The sequence below is a fragment of the Mauremys reevesii genome, linkage group 4, assembly GCF_016161935.1.
Source record: "Mauremys reevesii isolate NIE-2019 linkage group 4, ASM1616193v1, whole genome shotgun sequence".
In the NCBI taxonomy this organism is placed as follows: domain Eukaryota; kingdom Metazoa; phylum Chordata; order Testudines; family Geoemydidae; genus Mauremys; species Mauremys reevesii.
Window position 1 is genome coordinate 40,125,441 of NC_052626.1, and position 20,848 is coordinate 40,146,288.

The 20,848-nt window shown below is 47.1% G+C and overlaps 1 protein-coding gene across 6 annotated transcripts in view; it reads right to left on the reverse strand.

Annotated features, from left to right (window-relative positions):
- ADCK1 (aarF domain containing kinase 1) overlaps positions 1-20,848 on the reverse strand; it is a 126,948-nt gene that overhangs the window by 59,739 nt on the left and 46,361 nt on the right. For all 6 annotated transcript variants that reach the window (XM_039538897.1, XM_039538896.1, XM_039538899.1 and 3 more), the window contains one exon: positions 9,231-9,434. In XM_039538897.1, coding sequence (XP_039394831.1) covers positions 9,231-9,434 — 204 coding nt within the window. The remainder of the gene's footprint in view (positions 1-9,230; positions 9,435-20,848) is intronic.

The following is a 20,848-nucleotide window of genomic DNA, read 5'->3' on the forward strand; positions in this document are numbered from 1 at the left end:
GCTTGGAAGGCTTGTGCAGAGGGTGGGGGGGCACTGGGATGGGCACAACCTCCCCTCCCATTTCCCCATCATCTTCATCTTCATCACCTCCAGCCATCAGGGCAATAGCCCCGAGATCCCATCTTCAAGACAGATGAGCGATGGAGTCAGACTATCTGTGATGGGGAGCAGGAGATGAAATGCAGACAGAACTCAGACTCATCAACCTTATTACAGCTCCCAGTGCCAGTGAGTTACGTGCATGGGGGGGGGGATCAGCAGCAGCTTTCTGGGTTCAGCCTCACCCCAGCATTTCCCTGATGTGAGGGTCACCCACCATTAAGATGATGTTGATAGAGGGCCAGCAGAGCACTCAAGTTCTGAAACAGAACTGAAAAGAAACTGAGCTTTTGGCCTGGAGGTATTATGGTAATAGTAGCACAGAATACACAGCACAATCCCCAGGATCACACAGCGATGCAGGGCATGCAACAATGCACCTCCTAGAAGCGTGTGAGTGATCAGGTATTCCCTCAGGCCAAATGACAGTACCGCAGGGTATGAGACCCACTGCCACAGGACTGTGCAATAGTACAGGAGCTGTGACAAATCCCCTGGGATTGCAGTCGGGCCCCACTGCAGAATCAGCCATACTCCCCCAGGGCTGTGCAACACTGCCAGATATGCAATGCACTCCTGGGGCCCACCACAGAATTTGCAGCAGCCTGCCCTAGGAACCATGTGATCCAGCAGGGCATGTGGCTCCCTCCCTAAGGATAGCATTACAAGGCCAGCTGCAAAATGTGGAGCATATACCCTCGGGGACAACATGACATTATAGGACATGCAATGCAGTCCCCTCGGGCCATCTGAAGGCTCAATTGCTCTCCCAGGGGGATGTACAGTGAGTCAGCACCACTGTAGCTCAGGAGAAAGAAAAACCCCTCTAAAGCTTGAGACGACTCTGCTGATGGGCTTCAGAGGAAAGAGAGTCCTTCCTCCCATCTTTCTCAGCCACAGCAAAGGCTGCCGTGATGTGGAGCACAGAATGTGGTTTGTGGGAAAGGTAGGAAAGATGAGAAGAGATGAATAGCAGCCCAGAAAGTCTACGTACTTTCTTCTCTCCTCCAGCCTGCATCAGTTTATCACACACACACACACACGCACGCACGCACCCATGAGACTGTCTGACCCTTTCTGTAAACCGATCCTGCAAGAGTCACGCAAATCCAGAGGAGAGACAAAAACAAGGTCCAGATCATGTAGGGTTATTAGAGATCTCATGGCAAAAACCAAGGTGTCATCCCAGATCATGGGCACATGCGAACATTAACAGTCACATGGCAAGTGTCAGGGTGTTAATCCCATTGTCCTGGCCCCATTCCAATTCTCTCTAGCCTCTGCCCCCAGCTCTCAGCAGCTTCAAATAGCTGTGGGATTCTTTGTCACTTCTTATCAAATGGCTCTGTGCAGTGTTCAACAGCAACTATGTTCCACCAGAGATATGGATGCATTTCAGTGCTCGGTGAATGATCCTGGTACATATGATCCGGAAAGCACATTGGGGTCCTTAGGAGCAAAAGAAGCTACAGGAATGTAGTTCCCTGTCCTCCCAGGCCACATCTCCACCAGTAGGGAAGACAATCTATCTGGTGAGGAGCATTTCACTTCACATCACAGCCTCAGGGCCATGACAGGTACAAAAGTGAGGAATATGACAAGAGCAAGGCCCTTGCCCAGGGCATGGGGACCCCTGAACTACAGCTGTCTCTACAAAGCCAGCCCACCTGAGCTACAGCACAAGATGTGCTTCTGTCATACCCTCTCCATTGGCAAAGAGGGGGGCCTGGCACCCTTCCCCATGACCTGCTTGCTCGGCACGTGAGCTGGCTCATTTCACAGCAAAGCAGTCCTTAGGCAGCAGGGAGAAACTGCAAGTAATTGTAAGTGAAAATGATGGGCTCCCTGACAGCACTCATGCACCAGGCAGTGAGACAGCTGTGTTCCCCAACCTACTCCCACAAGGTGGGACTGGGTGAAGGCCCCTTTCAAAGCTTGGCCCTTAAGCTATCAAGCCGGCTATGGTTTGGGTCTGGCTTCATGAGAGACAAGCCTTACTCCTCACAAGATTCCCCATTAGCTGAGATCGGACACAACACCTGAGGTAATAGTCCCGAGGTTTAAACATCACAGGCAGGGGTGTTCTCAGGGAAGAGGGAACGGACAGACACACACACACACACCATAGTTGTGCAAATCAACCCAGATATGCGTGTGCACATAGAGCGGTGCAGGGGCTGAGGGCTGTCATTTTCACTGGGGTCCCACGTTTAGTGAAGATAGAGTGATCAGACATTTCAACATTGTCAGGACCATCCCAATATTAGGGGCTTTGTCTTAGATATGCAACTATATCACTCCCTCTGCCCCCCCCCCAAAAGTGTCCTGATTTTTCACACTTGATCTTTGGTCACCCTAAGTGAAGAGCACTGATCAGAAATCGTCCCAGCCCTGGCTGTCACATTCAGCCCTGCCAGCAATAAGCGTGTAAAATTCAATAGGAGCTTTACTTATTATTAATGTGATGCTGGGGCTAGAGAAATGTATGATGAGACTGCAGGGAAGGCAGAAGTGCCAGAATCCTTCTTCGCACACCCCAGTGCCAGACAAGGAGTTCCGCCCAAGTCCCTGCAAGGCCTTCAGCTGCGTCTTCTATAACAAGACGCTCTCCAGTAGGCCAGGGCTGGTCTGCCATCTACTGGTCATTGGGAGCAGAACTCTTAGAACAGCTGGCCAGGAGCAGGCCCGGTACCTCGGAGAGGCAGCCTCCTCAGTCTGCACTTGGGTGGGTGGCAGGGTTTGGAAAGTCTCCAGCTTTGATTTCTAATAGACCTGTCTGGTGGTTTTGTTTGGAGGATAAGTTAAAACTCCATCCTGGCTCAGAACCCAGCTTTATTAGAGCCCCTGGACAGGCTCCAGGAACAGGGAATCAGAGGTCTGGGCTCACTGGAACCTACCGAAGGAGATTGAGAGGAACTGACAGAAACTTCTGCAGGGATCAGGACAGTCCAGAAAGACCTGGTTTGAAAACTGGGGACATGATCTACATGAGGAAGCTGGGAGTAGAGAGGGAATTTGGGCACAATGACTCTCCACAAAGGGAAAAAAACATCTGGGATAAGTGAAGTGATCAGGGGAGGGGTCAGATGCTGTGGATATAAGTGAGCTGGACAGATGCCTAGATTTGTGTCTGTCAGAGGAGGGGACTGAGGTGTCTGCGGGAAAGGCTGGAAGGTGAGACTCAGACTGATTTAAATGGGTCTGTGTGTGAGGATGGGCTGGAGAGTTGACCAGAACTGAGCTGTGTGAGCATTTCAATCTGGGCAGGATGGGGACCATTGGGGGGCTGGATGGGAGGGGGCAAGCTCAGGCTTGTTGGGGTGTTCAAGAGGGCCAGATATGCAGTTGCACTGGGAGGTGCACTGGGACCAGACAGAGGTAGGACAATGAGTCAGGACACGCAGTGTGGCCGGAAAGGAGAGATGTCAGGGAGTCTAAGCTACTTCCCAGTGCACTGGAAACCAGAGGACTGTTCCTGAGGTGTAGCCCATAGGTATACATATTTGCTAGGAAAGGCATAGGTATAAGCTGAGGCAGTAATGCAACAAGCCTACAAGCCTCAAGGCCTGTTAAACAATAGATTAGCTAAACTAATCCAGGCATAAGGCCCCAAAAGCCTTAGCATAAGCAGCTAACCAGGAGTAACCCTCTGTCATACAGGATAAAACGCTGTAATAAACAAGTATTACTAAACTGTTGACAGGTAACCCAAGATGCTAATTTATACCAGCTCTAGATATTTTAAGTTAGGAATATCAGCTGATGTCCAACCACAAGAATGCCATGGTAACTAACTGACGTGTTTGTTAATGAGCTTGAGGTAAAAGGCCCAGTAAGCTATGGGGGAAGGGCACCCCAACATTAGAAGGGTGAGGAAATACAGATGAGGAAAAGGGGCAGAAACCGATACCATACCGAATATGAATGAGTCACAGTGGGCATCAGCATAACACATTATAAAAGTTCTATCGCAGCCTGCGCGCCTCGGGAGATGCCAGGATGATGACACCACTGCTGCTGCTGCTGCTAAGGATGATGACTAACACTTCAGGTTTTTCTAAAAGGGAAGGTGTGAATATACTGATGCTCAGATGCAGGGTATTTTGGCCATCTTGTATTATCTATTTTGCTGGGTTGGAGTGTTTGTGATTTTGCTGACAGTGCTAATAAAAATATTACTAACTTGTCTCTTTGGTGCATACCAGGGTTCTTGTAATAAACTATATTTCTGGGTCTGATCATGAGAACCCTGTCAAACCACAGAATGCTAACTGGGAATTACTATATAATCAACAGATCAGGTAATAGAGAGTCATATTTGGGGGTGGGATGGACAGCATTGGAGCCAAACAGAGGAGACAGATATCAAGGACACATGGAGGAAAGGAGTTGTTGCACAGGCTGTTGAATTGGTCCCCATCCAGGAGGGAGACCTGGATACTGTGGTGAAGGATGCTCTGGAAATGCCAGCCACTTCCTCCCCCTGTTTCTAAAGTACATTATTAATTTTTTTTAAAAAGCTAGTTTTAAAGTTTACTGATTTGGTCCTACCAGAAAATATTTACTTTCCAGAGCTCAGGTTCCACTGAAAGTAGTTTGGCTACATTCCAAAAGTATATGTAAAGAGAGGTGGAGGAGAGGAAAACTTTGGGGATGGGGCACATGCCTTGTCAAGTTAGGTTAAAAGAACAGATACAAATCAGAGCTGAATAAACTTTCCTTCCCTCTGGCACTGTCTAACTGCTCCCACCTGTGTTCCCTGTAAGCTGCGTGGTTGGGTGGCTGCCCAGGAGAGATTCAAGTGGTGTGCAGTTGATTAGCAGAGCCACACACATCCAGCCGGCAGTGTGTGTTCAGGTGCCCCTCCTGCAGGCTGCTTTGCAGCCACGTTGCTTCTGCAGCTGCTCCCACGACCCTCCTGCTGGCTGTGCGGGAGAGGGGAGGAGGAAGGAGGGTGCTGATGTCATGGTGTCCCCCTCCCCCAGCCCCTGTACCCCATCTCCACAGAGCAAGGTAGAGGGGAAGGGACAAGGCTCAGGACTCACAGCAGCTCTGAGATCTGAACAAGCCTTCGGGTGAGTGAGTGCCTTAAAGAAACAGCAAACAGGCGTCTCTCAGAAACTTCCCCAGGAGCCAGCACACACAGAGTGAGAGTGAGAGTGAGAGTGAGAGTGAGAGTGTGTGTGTGTGTGTGTGTGAGACACACACACAGTCTGTGTCACACACCTCCCAACACTGTTGTTGGTGTTCTTGGTACTTCCTCCAATGCACATATATTCTCTGTAATTTTATTCTTTCAAAGTGTTGTTATTTGAGTTTTTTGACTGGTCTATGCATTTCATAATTTTTATTTCTCTCTTACACTTAAATTTAATTCTTTGATTAGTGAGTTCTAAAATGCCTAACTTGTCCTGGCTGGAGTAATTATCCCTACTGGTAACTTTTTTAAATTATATATTATATCTAGGTGTTTTGCTTCCACTGGTGGCACATTACCTTGGCGCACATAACAAAATTTATTCCGCACATTGGTGGAAAAAAAATCAGAGGAAACACTGGCTCCCACCCTTGAGTGTTTCCTGAAATTTAGTGAAATTTCCTTTGCTCGGTGTCATCCCATTGCTCCTATTCATACCCTCCTGGAAAGCCTCATCCCCAAAGTTTTCCTCTCCCCCACCCCTCTTTACATATTCTTTGACAGTTGTCACTTTTGACATGGTCATTTAAACAACCTACTATGGCTGACATTAAAAACACAGCATTTGCTGACAGTGCTCACAATGGGATATTGGCGATTATTTATTATTTTTATTCCAATAGCTCCTATCTAGCACTAGGCACTGTCCAAATACACACAGATCTGAGCTGTTGCAGTATTCCCATATATTTAGAATACGAGAAGACAGTGTGATCCACTGATTGGCATGTATTATGCTTCTTCTATGTCTGATCAGCAGAAAACAGTCATCTTCTACTGCTCCAAGCTAACGGATTTAATCCTGTAGCTCCATGCTGCAGTGCTGAAGGTCCTGGGTTCCAACACAGCTTATTGGCCCATGATAGGAGTTCTTACATCCCCACGATCTCCATAGCCCTGCTACAGGAAGTGCTGTCCACTGCAGGGGCGGCTCTAGACACCAGCGCGCCAAGCAGGCGCTTGGGGCGGCCGTTTCCCGGGGGGGCGGCATTTGGCTCCGGTGGAGCTCCCGCCGGCATGCCTGCGGCAGGTCCACCGGAGCCCGGGACGAGCGGACCTGCCGCAGGCATGACTGCGGCGGGTCCTGTCTTCCCGCGGCTCCAGTTGAGCTCCCGCAGGCATGACTGCAGCAGGTCCGCTCGTCCCGGGCTTCGGTGGACCTGCCGCAGGCATGCCGGCAGGAGCTCAACCGGAGCCGCGGGAAGAGGGGACCCGCCGCGGGACCGGGGAAGGGCAGCCCAATTTCTAGAGCCGCCCCTGGTCCACTGTATGCATATTGAGCTCTTTTAATCGTTGCTCATAAATCAGACCCATCAGCCTCCTGATCATTTGCGCTGCTCTTTGAGAAAACTGTTTATTTCTGTTTCTCAGGTGCATAGGGCTTTAAGAAGCTATTCTAGGTGGGGTCACATTAAGGCCACCTAGAGAAGGCCTACTCCCTTCCTGCACCATGACATGATGCGGCTGCATATTCAACTCAGTATTACTGGTTTTTTCCCCCCTCCCTACCACATCCCATTGCAAACTCCTGTCTAATTTGCTGGCCACTCTCACCCTTAGTCTCTTTAGCCTTTGCTGTTTGTCAGATTTCTCCCCGCAATATCACTATTTTTGGTGGATTTTCCCTCCCAAATCTGTATTGATCCAGGTTGAACCTCATTTCATTACTTTCTGCCCCTGCTTCCACCCATGACAGTTCTGCAAATGAATTCTACAGCAGCAAGATTGGGCCCTAGGTCAGTTTGGATCATTTATTTGAATCTCTCCGGAGTTCAGGTTCCTTATCTGCTTCGAGTCCATTTTAGCTGCAGGTTTCCAGGCATCATGCTGTTGTCTCTTGGTTCCTGACCCACCAAGGTAATATTTCAATATTCCATCTCTCACTCCCACCCTCTTACCAAAATCCCAATTTTCAATTCAACATTTTGTTTTTAAAATGTGGTGAACATATTTCTACGCATGGACTAGCTTCATCCGTGGTGTAAGTGCATGGCCTTCTACAGGCTCCAGAAAGGAGGCCTTCAGCAGATTAGGCTTCTCAAAACCCTTTTTGTTTTTAACTACCTTGACTCAGTTGCCTATAACTAATGGACTCAAGCAACTATCTCTGACCTCATTATGATCCACCCTTCTCCATTTTTCTTCCCTTATCTCTATCTGATTCCTTCTTCTCTGTCTCTTTTAATACCCTTTTCTCTCTCTTTAGCATTCCTATTTGCTTCCTCTGTCTCTTTAAAATTAAAGATCACCCCGACACTGCCCATGTGAGTGAAGTGAATACTAAGAGGAAAGGCTGCTGCTGAGAGGGGGATTCGAGCTGCCTCGCTGGGAATCAATGAGGCGTGGAAAGCTCATCTAACTCCTGAAACGCTGAAAGAAACCAGGGCGGATCAGTGGCAGCTGAAAATGCATTTAAGAGAGAAGAAAAGGCCCCGTCACCGAGCGCCCCATTCAGCTACAGAGAGAAGCAGCGCGTGCCGAACCAGAGGCGGCTGCTTTTGTGTTTTAATACTGTTTAATCCCAGCCCGGCTTCCCTCTCCACCCACCAAGGGGGAAGGCTGGCTGAACCTCTACTCTAGGGAGAAGCTGGAGGATGGGTACTGCAGGGAGTGGTTACACTGGCCTGTTTCTCTCCCTCCATCTATTTGCTGTGCTACAAATCCAGCTGGTACTAACCATGCAATGACGCTGAGGGGCGTTGGTCTCACACACAGGCAATATGAAGGCTGGTCATATGCTGACATTAACTCTGCAATTGAACTATGGGGAAATGCTCACTGTCATTCATGAATATCCAACCCCCTTATCCAATCCCTCATGTCATTGATGAATAGCCACCCCTACAACTTACACAGAGCCAGACCCATCCCAACCCCCTACATATCCACCCAGAACACCTCCCTACAGACTCCCAGGTACACACACCTAGCCATACTACCCACACGGCCAGGGGCACTCTCCCCAATATATTCCCATACAAGTAGCCATAACATAAAGTACCTGACACAGACCCCTTGCTCCCACACTACCCAATCCTCCCCCAGCACCCTGACCCATTTACCCCCACCAACATTCTCTACCATTACCCAGGCATAAAGCTGCCCCTCCTCCCCACATACCACTCCCATCCCCACTACTCCGCTTCATACCCACACACCCTATGGCCTACTCCCTACATCCGAGGCACTCCTCAGCCTGGGGGTAGGGCTGTCACCATGAGAGATGAGTTGAAAAGCCACAGGATATCACACTTACTTCACTCCCAGGCCCCAAGGGTTAATGGCACAGCCTCCTTTGCTACTCTGTTGCCTTAGTGTCAGCAGCAAAAGCGATTTACGCTGTTATTAAAGGGACTTATTTATTTTTTTCATCTGGGGTTAATTAGGGGCTTGTGAAAGTAAAGGACTGTCAGCGCCAGCTACACATGGTAGAGAACAGCCAGAGGCAGTGCTATCTGCCCACACACAGATCTGCCAATGCTCCTCACTCCTCAACTGCAACACCCCCACATTCCAATCCCGGGGAACCCCATAGCTCTGCTCATGGCCCTCAGTCCTGACCTCTCGCACCCCTGCTATTCTCAAACCAGGCCCTTGCACATACAGTTCTGCTGATGTCCCTCATTCCTGCCCGGCAACCCTTTCCCCCACCCCCCAATTCTCACAAGACTTTGCTAGCCATGCCCAGCAATGTGGGAGAAATACCACACTTGCCCCAGAGCTAGGATAAGATGACTCCCCCTGCTGTCTCTCTTGTAATCTAAGTCTTCCAAAGCACAAGGCCAGTGTCGTGAACTCCCTTGTCATGTTTCCACCTATGAAGGAAAATCACCAAGCAGCTCATTGCTCCTGTTTCCCTCTGGCTAGCTGCCCAGAGCTGCCATGCTGCAGCTGGCTTGCCTGGCAGGCCAGTGAGGGCTGCAGTGACTCATACCTCTTTGCCCAGGTCCTCACGGATCACTTGTTCAATCTCCTGCATGCTGCTCTGTGGGGCCTGGCTGTGTAGAACCTTCAGGGTGCGAGTGTATTCCTCAGGCAGAAGGTAGTCGAGTGCCCCCAAATGCTGTCCCACTTTGATGAAGGTGCCTCTGTTGGCACAGCACAGGTCCCGGAGGCGTTCCGCAGAGCGCAGATGCACCTGCAGGGGGATCAAAATATCAGCCAAGCCCCTTTCTCCAACTCTTTGCTCCTTATTCCTCCCTCCACCTTTGCCCCCCCCACCCCCACCCCCACCCCACATGCACGCACACTTTTACTCCCTTAGGTTTCAAAAGCAGCTGCTTTTTTTTTTCCCCCTTCCTTGGAGGTGCACCTGCATCACCTATTGTCAGCTAAACTGTGGGAATGTGTTTTGTTGATGAACAGGAACTGACACAGAGCCACAGGAGGCGTGCCACAGCATAAAGCAAAAGTCAGGACCATTGCTACAGTTTAAAACACACATACGTGGCTCTGTTCTCAGTGTGAGTGCAGTGGAGTAAAGTGGGGAAGGGAGGAGAGGGAAGACAGATGCCATCCTGAGGGTGTCAGCACAGAAACTTCCTCGGGGGAAGACATCCTATTTAAAGACACGGCAAAACAAAAACAAAAACTATTTTCTGTCAATTTAGCAGGGGTAAATGGTGCTGATGGGCAGCTCCTTGGCAATCGGATCCTATTTACCAGCAGAATAGCTACAACCTGTGCAGGGGCCTATTCATGCCAGCTGAAGTGTGATGTCAGTGATGTGGACACTAGGATTTAGGAGACCTCTCAAATTCATTTCACATTGGCCAACAACCAGCCATCAAACAACAACTGTAGACGGCTACAACAACACTGCAAACAAGTGTAAACATTCACTGGCCAGGTCTGGATTTCAACCGGTGACCCAGAATCTGTATCGCAAAAGTGTACCAGTCACCTGACCCTTTAATAGCAATGATTTATTCTGCCTTATACTATTACTAGGAATGCTCCCTGTCTGGGGCACAGGCACACTCGACATTCAGGAAGGTACTAAACTGTGACTGACTTTATCCTGCTACATTATTAGAATTCTAGCAAATTTACAAGTAAAAAGACCCATCCATTTCTATACTTTTCTGCTATCTGCATGCAAGTGGCTAATACTTCACAGCATCCAGTATCAGCAGTCAGTCAAATCCCAAACAGAAAAGCAATTCTGGAGTGAGCTCCCTTTTTCAGTGACATTGCCACAAACATCAGCTCCTAGCAGTTCACACCCAGTCACTCAGATATTCAGAATACCTGGAGAAATGACCAGCAAAAAACTAGCATTAGTGTCACTTTCAAAAGTTACAAACAAAAACAAAAAAAACAAGCACTAAAAAGGTAGGAAATACAAAGCTCAGGTTGCAAGCTCAGTCAGCCTTTTACTCTACTCACTACCCCACTGCTTCTGTTTTAACATATAGCTATGTCTGCAGTGCAGCTGGGAAGTGTAATTCCCAGCTCGGGTAGACTGACACATGCTAGCTGCGATCGAGTTTGTGTACTAAAAATAGCAGCGTGGCCATAGTAGCAGAGGTAGTATCTTAGACCTGTACCTAGGATCTCAGACAGGACTGCACTCAGGCAGCTAGCCCAAGCCACTGCCATTACCACAAGAGCCACACTGCTGTTGTTGGCCCACTAGCTAAATCAGAGCTAATATGTATATATCTACCTGAGCTGGGAATTACACCTTCCAGCTGCAGTGTAGACATACCCTATATATTAAAACATAAGAAATGGGGTAGTGGGCAGAGTTAAGGCTGAGCTTTCAACCTAAAACTCTGCATGTCCTAACTTTTAAGTGCTTGGCTTGAATACTCTTCTTGTAGCGTTATGAATTATTGCTCAATGAAAACAACAATGTGGGATTTTACATCCAGTCTCACAGCCAGTAAGCTGCAATACAGGACATTCAGTCCTCAGACTTGGCTCTGTCTTCAACAGTTTTCAAGTACATAAAAGGTTGTTACAAAGAAGAGGGAGAAAAATTGTTCTCTTTAACCACTGAGGATAGGACAAGAAGCAATGGGCTTAAATTGCAGCAAGGGTGGTTTAGGTTGGACATTAGGAAAAACTTCCTAATTATCAGGGTGGTTAAACACTGGAATAAATTGCCTAGGGAGGTTATTGAATCTCTGTTGTTGGAAATTTTTCAGAGCAAGTTAGACAAATACCTATTAGGGATGGTCTAGATAATCCTTAGTCCTGCCATGAGTGCAGGGGACTGGACTAGAAGACCTCTTGAGGTCCCTTCCAGTCCTACGATTCTATGATTCAAGGTGCTCCATGGCCCAGGCCCAGCATATGTAAAAGCTCACATAAAGCTCCAGAGTGAAGACCGCTGCTCAACAACTCCACTCCTCTGGCACAGTGGAACTCTTTACCATAAAGCTTGTCTGTCAAAGCTTGGAGACGGAGTTTTCTCAGGGGCTGCTCAGAGGCTGTGGAACTACAGACCATCAAAAGCCTCACCACCTTCTGCTTCAAGTGCAAGACGTATTTCTTTGACCAGCCTTCTCCCATATAAACATAGAGCAGTGCCTACATTAAAAAAACAACAACTCTCAAACCCAAACCCTATATTGCAGACAATTCTCCTCTTGTGATGCTGAGGGAGAATGAACTATACATGACAGAGGTTAGTCATGTTGCTTAATGCGCTACTGGAAAGCGCTCCGAAGCTATGGTAATTATTGCGGTATAAGAACCTGTGTAGAACAGAATAGTGGAACAGGAAGACCTCCCTGTGATCCTAAGACCTCCTCAATGCCAACTCCAAACAAGTCAAGCTTGAAAACTGGGTCCAGTGTCTCACTCAGGGAGAACAAATTTGGAGCCTAAACTCCTCAGTATCCTGAAAGAGCACTAGGGTCCCTTTAAACAAAGCAGGGCACATCCTCCAGCCCCTTGCCAGCAGGTGAGGGGACTCTGACAAAAGTATGCCTGGAGGAGGCTCAAGTAGTTAAACATCCTTGGGGGAGGTTGCAGTAGAGGACATCAACCATTTAACACCCCAGGACAGATCAGTGCAGGCAGCATTTTGGCATAATGAGTTTCCACTCTCTGAAAATAACTAGCATGCACTCACACACAGACACCCTCAATGGGATAGATTGCTGTAAATGCTTTGTCCCGGAGCTCCAATCCCTCCACTGGTGTCCAGTCCACTTCCCATACCAGTTCAACACTTGGTCCTGAGCTTCCCAGCTCTCACGCAGCTACGTCAGTGATAGCATCTCTCCTTTGGGACAATGCATCTCACCAAGGCCAGAGGAAGCATGCAGGAGTCAGAGACAAATCTCTCTCAATCAAGGAGATTCAGCTGTGAAACGAGCTGCTAGAGGGGGTCAAACCAATCCAGAGTCTGACCCCTTTCAGGGCACCCTACAAAATCCTCTATGACAAAGCATTTCTCACTATAAACAACAATACCTTAAAAGAAGGGGAATGGAGCAGAGCAGAAAACTCAGGAGATACATGAGGGGTATTGTATGCAGATCTCATTGACCTATGAATCACATAGATACTATGGTGCTGGGCACTCCAGAAAACCCAAAATAGATCAGACAGGTAGATGGATGTGCCAACACACATATATAAGCTTACATGTGCGCACACACACACACACCTTTGCAAGTGTAACCCATACTACAAAAGTGCACACACCTGCCACAGCTCAAAAGTGCACTCAGACTTACATGTATAAAATGCTGCCTTCAGGTTGTCTGGGCTGCAGTCACAGGTAAGAGTGTGCTGCATTTTATTGGACTCCTTTTATTCTTTTGTTGTGGCAACTAGGTTCTTGACCTGGCTGTTCCCCCTGCCTCTGCCTTGTGTGTATGCGTATGGGGAGAGATGGGGGAGGCAGGCAGAGAAAGTGAGTGGGGAACGGAAGGAATGAAAGAGAAAGAAACAGCAAAAGAGGGAGAGAGGGAGTAATAGGGATGAAAGAGAAAGGGACCAGGAGGGAGCCAGAGCAGCTGGGCAGTTTGTCACAGTACAAGGAGTTCAGCCCATTATAGGAAAACAGCTTTTATGCAGCTTGGATAATTGTCCTCAACACACTGTCTCCAGCAGAGGAGAAAAAATCCAGCAGCCAGTGAAGGCAACGGGAGGCAATTGTTGTCTATAGCTCCCCAGAGTTTGCCTGTATTCCAGGGGAAAGGAAGGACAGGCTGGGGGCAGTCGGTTTGAATTAAACACGTCCAGCCCCACTTGTGTTCTAGGATCGCTGATGTGGGAAGGTCAGGCCAAGCCCTGTGAGCTCCCAGAGACAAAATGGGAACCAGGAATATGCTGCCCCCACACAGCTCGTAGTTCCTGCCAGGCGAGAGAGCCAAACCAAAGTTTCCCGCATGGCTTACTGCAGAGCACTAAGCATCAGGAGGATCCAGGGACTGACACAAGGCACTAGGCATCAAACCCAGGTCTCCTGCATGGCACTGCAGAGCATCATGTATCAGGCTGGCCTGGAAAGAGAGAGACTGGAGCTAGGGACTGAACCCCAGTCTCTTGTATAGCAGGGCAGGGCTCTCGTCTCTTCACCATCACTAAGTACTAGGCAGGCCAGGGGGGTGAGGGATTGGCGCTGGGAATGGAATCCAAGTCTTCTGTGTTGCAGGACAGGGCACTAGCACTAGGATGGCACAGGAAGCACGGGACTGAGGCTGGGAGTCATTTACTCACAGAAAGCCCCCCATCCTAGAGGTGAAAGAACGGGAGAATCAGTGAGGCACACCTGTTCCTGACCGATGTTCTAGCCCCAAAGCCCCCTCTCTTTCCCCGTTGCCCACACAGATCACCAGGGTTATTGGGCGACCTGAGACAAAAAACAGTAGGAAGAAAAAAATTGAGCACTGGGGGCAGAAAATGCAGCCCAACCCAGACCCAAGGAATGTCTGCGCACCTGTGCCCCTGCTGTGGAGGCAAAGCCAGCCCACCTCTCCTCTGCCCCAGAGACAGCAAAGGCATGCCCTGCGGAACTCTGCCACTCCTTAGGAAACTCCAACTACCTCCAGCACACACCACCTTGCACTGTGAGGAGCTACCATCCTACTGCTCAGAGAAAGGCACCCACATCTAGGAGGGGCTCTCAGGACACCAGGAGCAGCAGCAGAAAACCAAAACCAAAACACAATTTTGGCCCATTTATGCTGGAAGTACTGATGGAAGCATTGTTGGCTCCCAGGGCCACCGTCTGGGTCTCTGGCCTTGCTTTTCCTGGGTGGTGAAAGAAATTAGAGTATGTCTGGGGCCCCCACTAACAGACTGATGATGAGGGGAATCTACCATTAGCCCTAAAACATAGGGCAATAGTCCAATCAGTGCTAACGGGACCAGTTCGATGTAGAGACTTCACAAACCCACCATCCAGTATCTAACTTCCCCTTTCTTAGTGACCTAATCAAAAAGCTGGCAAAAAATAGGTCTCCAGTACCCACTGTTAGCTGCCAGGATCCTGGATTGCTGCCAGACAGGCTTCAAACCAGAGTATGGGACATAGAAGGCACTTGTTCCTCCGGTGGATGATCTCCTCCGGACTATAGACAAGGAAAGAGCACCACACACATCCTGCTAGACCCCTCTGCAGCATTTGATACCATTGATCACAAGATACTTCTGCTCCACCTCTAAGAAGCTACAGGATTTAAATAGAAATGTCCTGAAATGGCATAGATACTTCCTCCAAGACCCAACCTAAAGGGCTGTCATGGGCAACTGCCCCTCACCTGCAGAGCCCCCTTGGCTCAATCCTCTCCCTTTCTAATATCAGTGAAGATCTACCTGTAGCCTTTGGGACAGCTGGTGAGACAAGGGCTGAAATGCCAGCAGAACACAGACAACACTCAGCTGCACCTCTCCTTTACATCAAACACAAGCAGCACCATCCGCCAGCTCTCTCAGTGCCTGCCCAAACTAGCACCTGATTGAAGCCGACTAAAGCTGATCCCAGGTAAGAATGAGATGTTGTTGGCAGGAACAGGGAAACACTGCTAAGAATCTGCTTCCTGTACAACATCCCCACTATCAAGGGTACTTTTGGACTCCTCAATGCTACTGTATGTTCAAATAACCAAAGTGGCATAAAATGCCCACATATATCTGCCAGCAGCCAGAAGATTATTTCTGATCCTATCAGACATAGGCCAGGTCAACTTGACCCATGTGTTCAGGATCTCAGGCCTACTCAGAAACACAGGTTGCCACAAACATTAAAATAACCTGGAGGTTCTGCACTGGCACCCAATTACACCCCTGCTCCTGCAACACGAAAGTTGATGGGAGCTTTTCCATTGACTTCAGGCCCTAAATGCAGAGTCCAGTTCAAAGCCTCTGTCCAATACTCAAAGACATCCATGGGACTGGCCCTCACTACCTGAGAATTCTTCTGTCCCTCTGCAACCCATCACCTGCTACAACAGCAACGTTCCACTAGAACAGTGATGCTGTCGACCAAGGGGGCAGGCCCGTGATTGCAGGAGACAGAACTTTCCCAGGAGCTGGGCCCAGACTATGGGACTCACTACCACAAGGCATAAAATGATCACCATCCTCATCATGCTCAGAACTGAATGCAGAGCTCCTCACTTCAGACCGGCTTCCCCTCACTAAGCCAACCCACAACAATTTAGCTTGTGAGAGAAGATGATTTGAGAGATAACCCTTTTAGAGCAACAGGTGGCTAAAGTCCTCCAGAGGGGTCACCAAACCCATCAGCAACAGGACATTGGTGCCAGTCCTGCCTCTGAACCTATACTCAGTGCTCTGGGTGGGTTTGACAAAGCAGATAGCATTTTGCTGGCTGTAAGGGAGGAGGTGGTTGTGATGTGCTCTGCAGAGAACAGAGTTGGCCTAATACAGAAGGGCTTCCCAGTTGGGTTGGCAGGAGGGGTAAGATTTGGGAAAGGGGCAGGTGGCTAGACAGGGGTGTGTGCAGACTCACAAACATACATTAGGCGGTTAGCAGGGAAATTATGCATTTCAAATGCTGATAATCACCAAGATTAAACCCCATTTGGACAGTGCTTCAGTACAAATGTCTCCCTGCATATTATATAATATATATATAATATGCAGGGAGACATTTGTATATTACATATATATGTGTGTGTGTGTGTGTGTGTGTTTTTCTCTCTCTGCACTCTCATCTCTGAGTCTCTATTTGTCTCTCCCTCCCTCAGATTCAGCAGGACGAGTTTTCCATGTTCCCCATAGTGCCCGCATCAGACACATATGCATTGGCCCTAAAGTGAACTGACTTGGATTTTCAAAGAGATTTTAATATGGTACTTCATAAAAGGTTGAAAGGAAAAAAATAACCCCAGAGTGTTGAGAGGAAGCTCCTCAGGGCTTAAGCACTACACTCAGCAAATGGAGAGAGAAGGTAACATTTTCAAAAGTACTTACGTGACCCACTGAGTTTCAGGGAGACTTATGCTCTTAAATCACTTAAGCTCTTTTGAAAAAATTTACCCAGAGAGTCTTAGTGAACAGCAGCTCCTCAGATCACACAAAAGCTAACAGTGAGATGTCTGAAATGGGACCAGTGCTAGTTAACTTTTAAAGGCAAGGAATTGAGTAAGAAAGAACTAAAAGATCACATCAGAAAATTAAAATACTTCAACACAAACTTGATTTCATGTTGTTTCTGGCCAGGGGGGACCATTAGATTATCTAGGCAGAATCCCAGGTCTGCATACCCCTGAACACAAAAGGAAGCAAGGAAAGACAAGAAAAAGCGGCAAGTTTCAGCGACATTCCTCAAATAAAACAAGGATTCTTTAAAAAGGGTAATCCAGCCCAAATAAAAACTTAGGAAGATGCATAAACCATTGCTGGCAAAATGAGTGATGGGGATTAGGAGACCTATGGGGGGAATCTGAAGAACAAATAGCCAAAGATAAATACAAGTCACCAGAAATTCCTGATCCTGACTTGCACCTCTAGGCACCAGTATAGATACTAATGTTTAAATAAAGTATAAGAAACTGGAAGCCTTTGAGCAAATTGGTGGGTCCACTGGGCAACCAAAAGTGGAGGGAGGATGTTGGGGAGAGAACTATCCTGGAATGACTCTTTTCAGATAATAAAGATAAGGCACTGGCACACAGTGAGATGCCAAAAGAGGAGGTTGCTGGAACAACTGCAGCATTTCCATTGTGTAAGGCACCAAGAATTGTGAAGGAATTTTAAAAGTGGATGAGCTGCTAACAAAATACACCAGCTCTCATTAAAATCAGCTCTTTTACTCAACAACTGGAGGGTAACAAATGTTGCACACCTGTCTTTAAAAAAGGATCCAAGAGTGATCCTGGAAATGAAAGCTCAGTTAACCTTACTTCTGTACCAGGTAAATTAGTTGAAACAATATTTACAGAGTGAGCTGTATAAATCACCTAGCTGAATGTGATGTGATTGAGACAAACCAGCATGGATTTGGGGAAGGAAAAAATCATTCCTCTCCAATCTCCACATACTAGAATTCTCTGAGCCTGTTAACACAAAAGTAAATAAAAAAGAAAGGGGAGATATCTATTTGAACTTTCAAACAGCCTTCCATGAAGTCCTTCACAAACAGCTATTACGAAAAACAAGTAGTTACTGGTAAGAAAAAAAAATACTGTCATGGATCAGAAACTGGCTATTATCTTGCCTGCATTCATCTATTCCCCATCCCCCAAAAAATTCTCAGCTTTTCTACACCCCAGTTCAACTCTACCGATGGTTACAAAGGTGGGATCTCTAGCTGAGACAAGGTTCCCACAGCCATTGGTGTTTTTAACTATCTCATTTTAAACCTGCTCTGAGCAGAGACAGACAACATGGCAATGTAAATACCAATGACCACAGGAGCCCTGTCTACACTAGCACTTCCACTGTTGCTGCCCCACTGAAGCTGAGTCCGTGGTAGTAACACTGGAAGATTTGGGGAGGAGAGACTAGCGTAGACACAGCCTAACTGTATGTCTATGTTGCAAAAAAGTGTTAGCACTAGCTAACTAGGGTTAAAAGAGCAGTGAAGACACAGCAACTTGGCTCCTAACTCTGATTAACACCACAAGTTCAACACCAGGCTGGCCTAAAGGCTTACACACAAGCTGCTAACTCAAGTTGTTGTATCTTCACTGCTATTTTAATCCAAATTAGCTAATGCTAAAACACCTCTTCTTTTTCCAGTGTAGACATACTAAGAGACAGAAAAAAAGCATAGAAATAAATTGCCAATGTACAGCATTGCCAAAGGTTAACGGCGGAGTACCTACCCCACTAAGTGCACACTAATGCTGGTGTTCATTGTATTTATCAATGAACTGGCAAAGGGATGAACAGTGTGGTGGTAACATTTCTGGCTGATATGACATTACCGGGGTTATTCAAGAACAGAAAAAACTGTCAGGAATTCCAGAAGTACCTAACAAAGCCAGGTGAATGAGCAACATTGTGGCAGATGAAATTCGGTGTAGACAAGTGCAAAGTTATGCATGTTCGAATGAACAATTTGTACTACTCATATGCAGTGAGGGGTTCTAAATTAACTGTAACCACTAACGACCTGTGCATCGTTCTGGCGAGCTCAATGAAAACATCTGCTCAATGCGCAGTGGCAGTCAAAAAAGCAAATGACTTGTTAGGTTGTATTAAGAAGGGGATAGAGAATAATACTAAAAATATCATGCCATTAGATACATCCTCACCTTGACTAATGTGTTCAGTGCTGGTCATCCCATTTCAAAAAAGATAGAGCAGAAAGAGAAAAAGGTCCAGAGAAGGGCAGCAAAAATTACTGAAGGCCTAGGAAAAACTTCTGTACAAAAACAGTTTAGTTTAGAGAGGAGAGGAGAGGAGATGCACAAGAGTAGACAGGAAGGAGTTCTATACAATAATGAATGGCATAGAGAAGGCATTGCTTTTATGGCATTGCTTTTATTTATCCTCTCATGATACAACAAACAAAGGGGCATTCAATTACCGGTAAATAGAAAGGCAAAAAATTTAAAGTCTTTTTAAGAAAAAAACAAAACCACAATACATACTTAAACTATAGAATTCCCTGCCACAGGCTATCAAGGCCAAGAGTTTGGCAAGATTAAGAAGACTTTATATATTTATTCAATTTGAAAATAAATAATAAATAATAATTAATAATAATACTACCTAGGTCTTATATAGTGTTTTTCATCTGCAGATCTCAAAGCACTTCACAAAGGCAGTCCACATCATTAGCCCCACAGTCACAAGAACATCTGCACTTATATTAGAGAGGATAAAAATGAATAAATTGCTTTAATCTTTATTTATCGGGGATAAGCCAACTTCTAACTGAATGGGATCAAGAAAAACTTCCCCCTATTGGCACATTATTGCATAACTATCCATGAAGGGGCTTTACATCCTCTGAAACATCTGGTACTGGCCACGGTTGTTGACAGGGCAGCAGACTAGGCTGTGGCCTGATCCACTCTGGCAGCTCCCATGTTCCATTTCATGTGTTTCTGAATTATTTGGAAGAGGAGAATTAAGAGGAGGAAGGAAGGTTTTATGGCTAAGACACTGAAGTGGGATTCAAGAGATCTCAGTTCTGTTCCTGCCTCTGCTACGGACTTACTGTGCAACCTTGGGTAAACAATTTATTGATCTCTCTAGGCCTCAGTTTGTGTGTATAAAATGGAGATAATACTGCTGACCTAGTTCACAGGGAGGTTGTGAAGCTTAAATTTATTATTTTTTGTGAAATGCTCTATTGTAATGGAGGCCACTCATTAGATACAGAACTTTGGCATCCAGCTGGTGAAGTCTGATGATGATGCCAAGAACCAGATCCCCACTGCTCATATGCAGGGATGGGCAGGAGACAGCCTAGAAAGCCCTCCCACCTTTGCGGGGAGCAGACGGAATCTCCACATCATGAGCCCAAGGTGTGGGGGAGTCAGTGACACTAGCAGCATTAGCCATTCCAAAGGTGGTGTGGAAGTGGTCTGGCCCTGATCCTATTCTCTTCCTCACCTCTTAGAGTCAGGGGGCTACACAATGCAGATGGCTGGTAAAGCCACACAACAGTCCTGTCTAGTCTGGGTCAGTACAAATTACAGAAGGTTGTGAGGAAGTTCAGGTGGATTCAAACACAAAGGGAGATTAGGCAGTGCAGTGGCAGATGGAATTCAGATTAATAAAGATGTTTGCTTAAGATACAGCTGCGATTAGAGTAAAATAAGGTGTTTGGTTGCATTAAAAACAAGGGATAGAAAACACAGGACCTATTACAATGACACAACACCGAGCAATGAGACACCTGCATCTGGTGCTCTGTGTCCTGTTAGGACTGCATTAATTTAAAGAAGCCCTAGCAGAGATTTAAAAGATTCAGAGAATGGATGCTCACAAATTTGTTGAATTGAACCAGAATGACCTGTGAATTTAGGGCAAATTAAAGGATCTATTTTCTTCAGACAGCACATAATCACCCTGTGGAACTTACTGCCAAAACAGTCAAAAACTGGTGCTGGGGCTGGATCATTTTATCACCAATACAATACATAGCCCACATGCAGCTGAAAC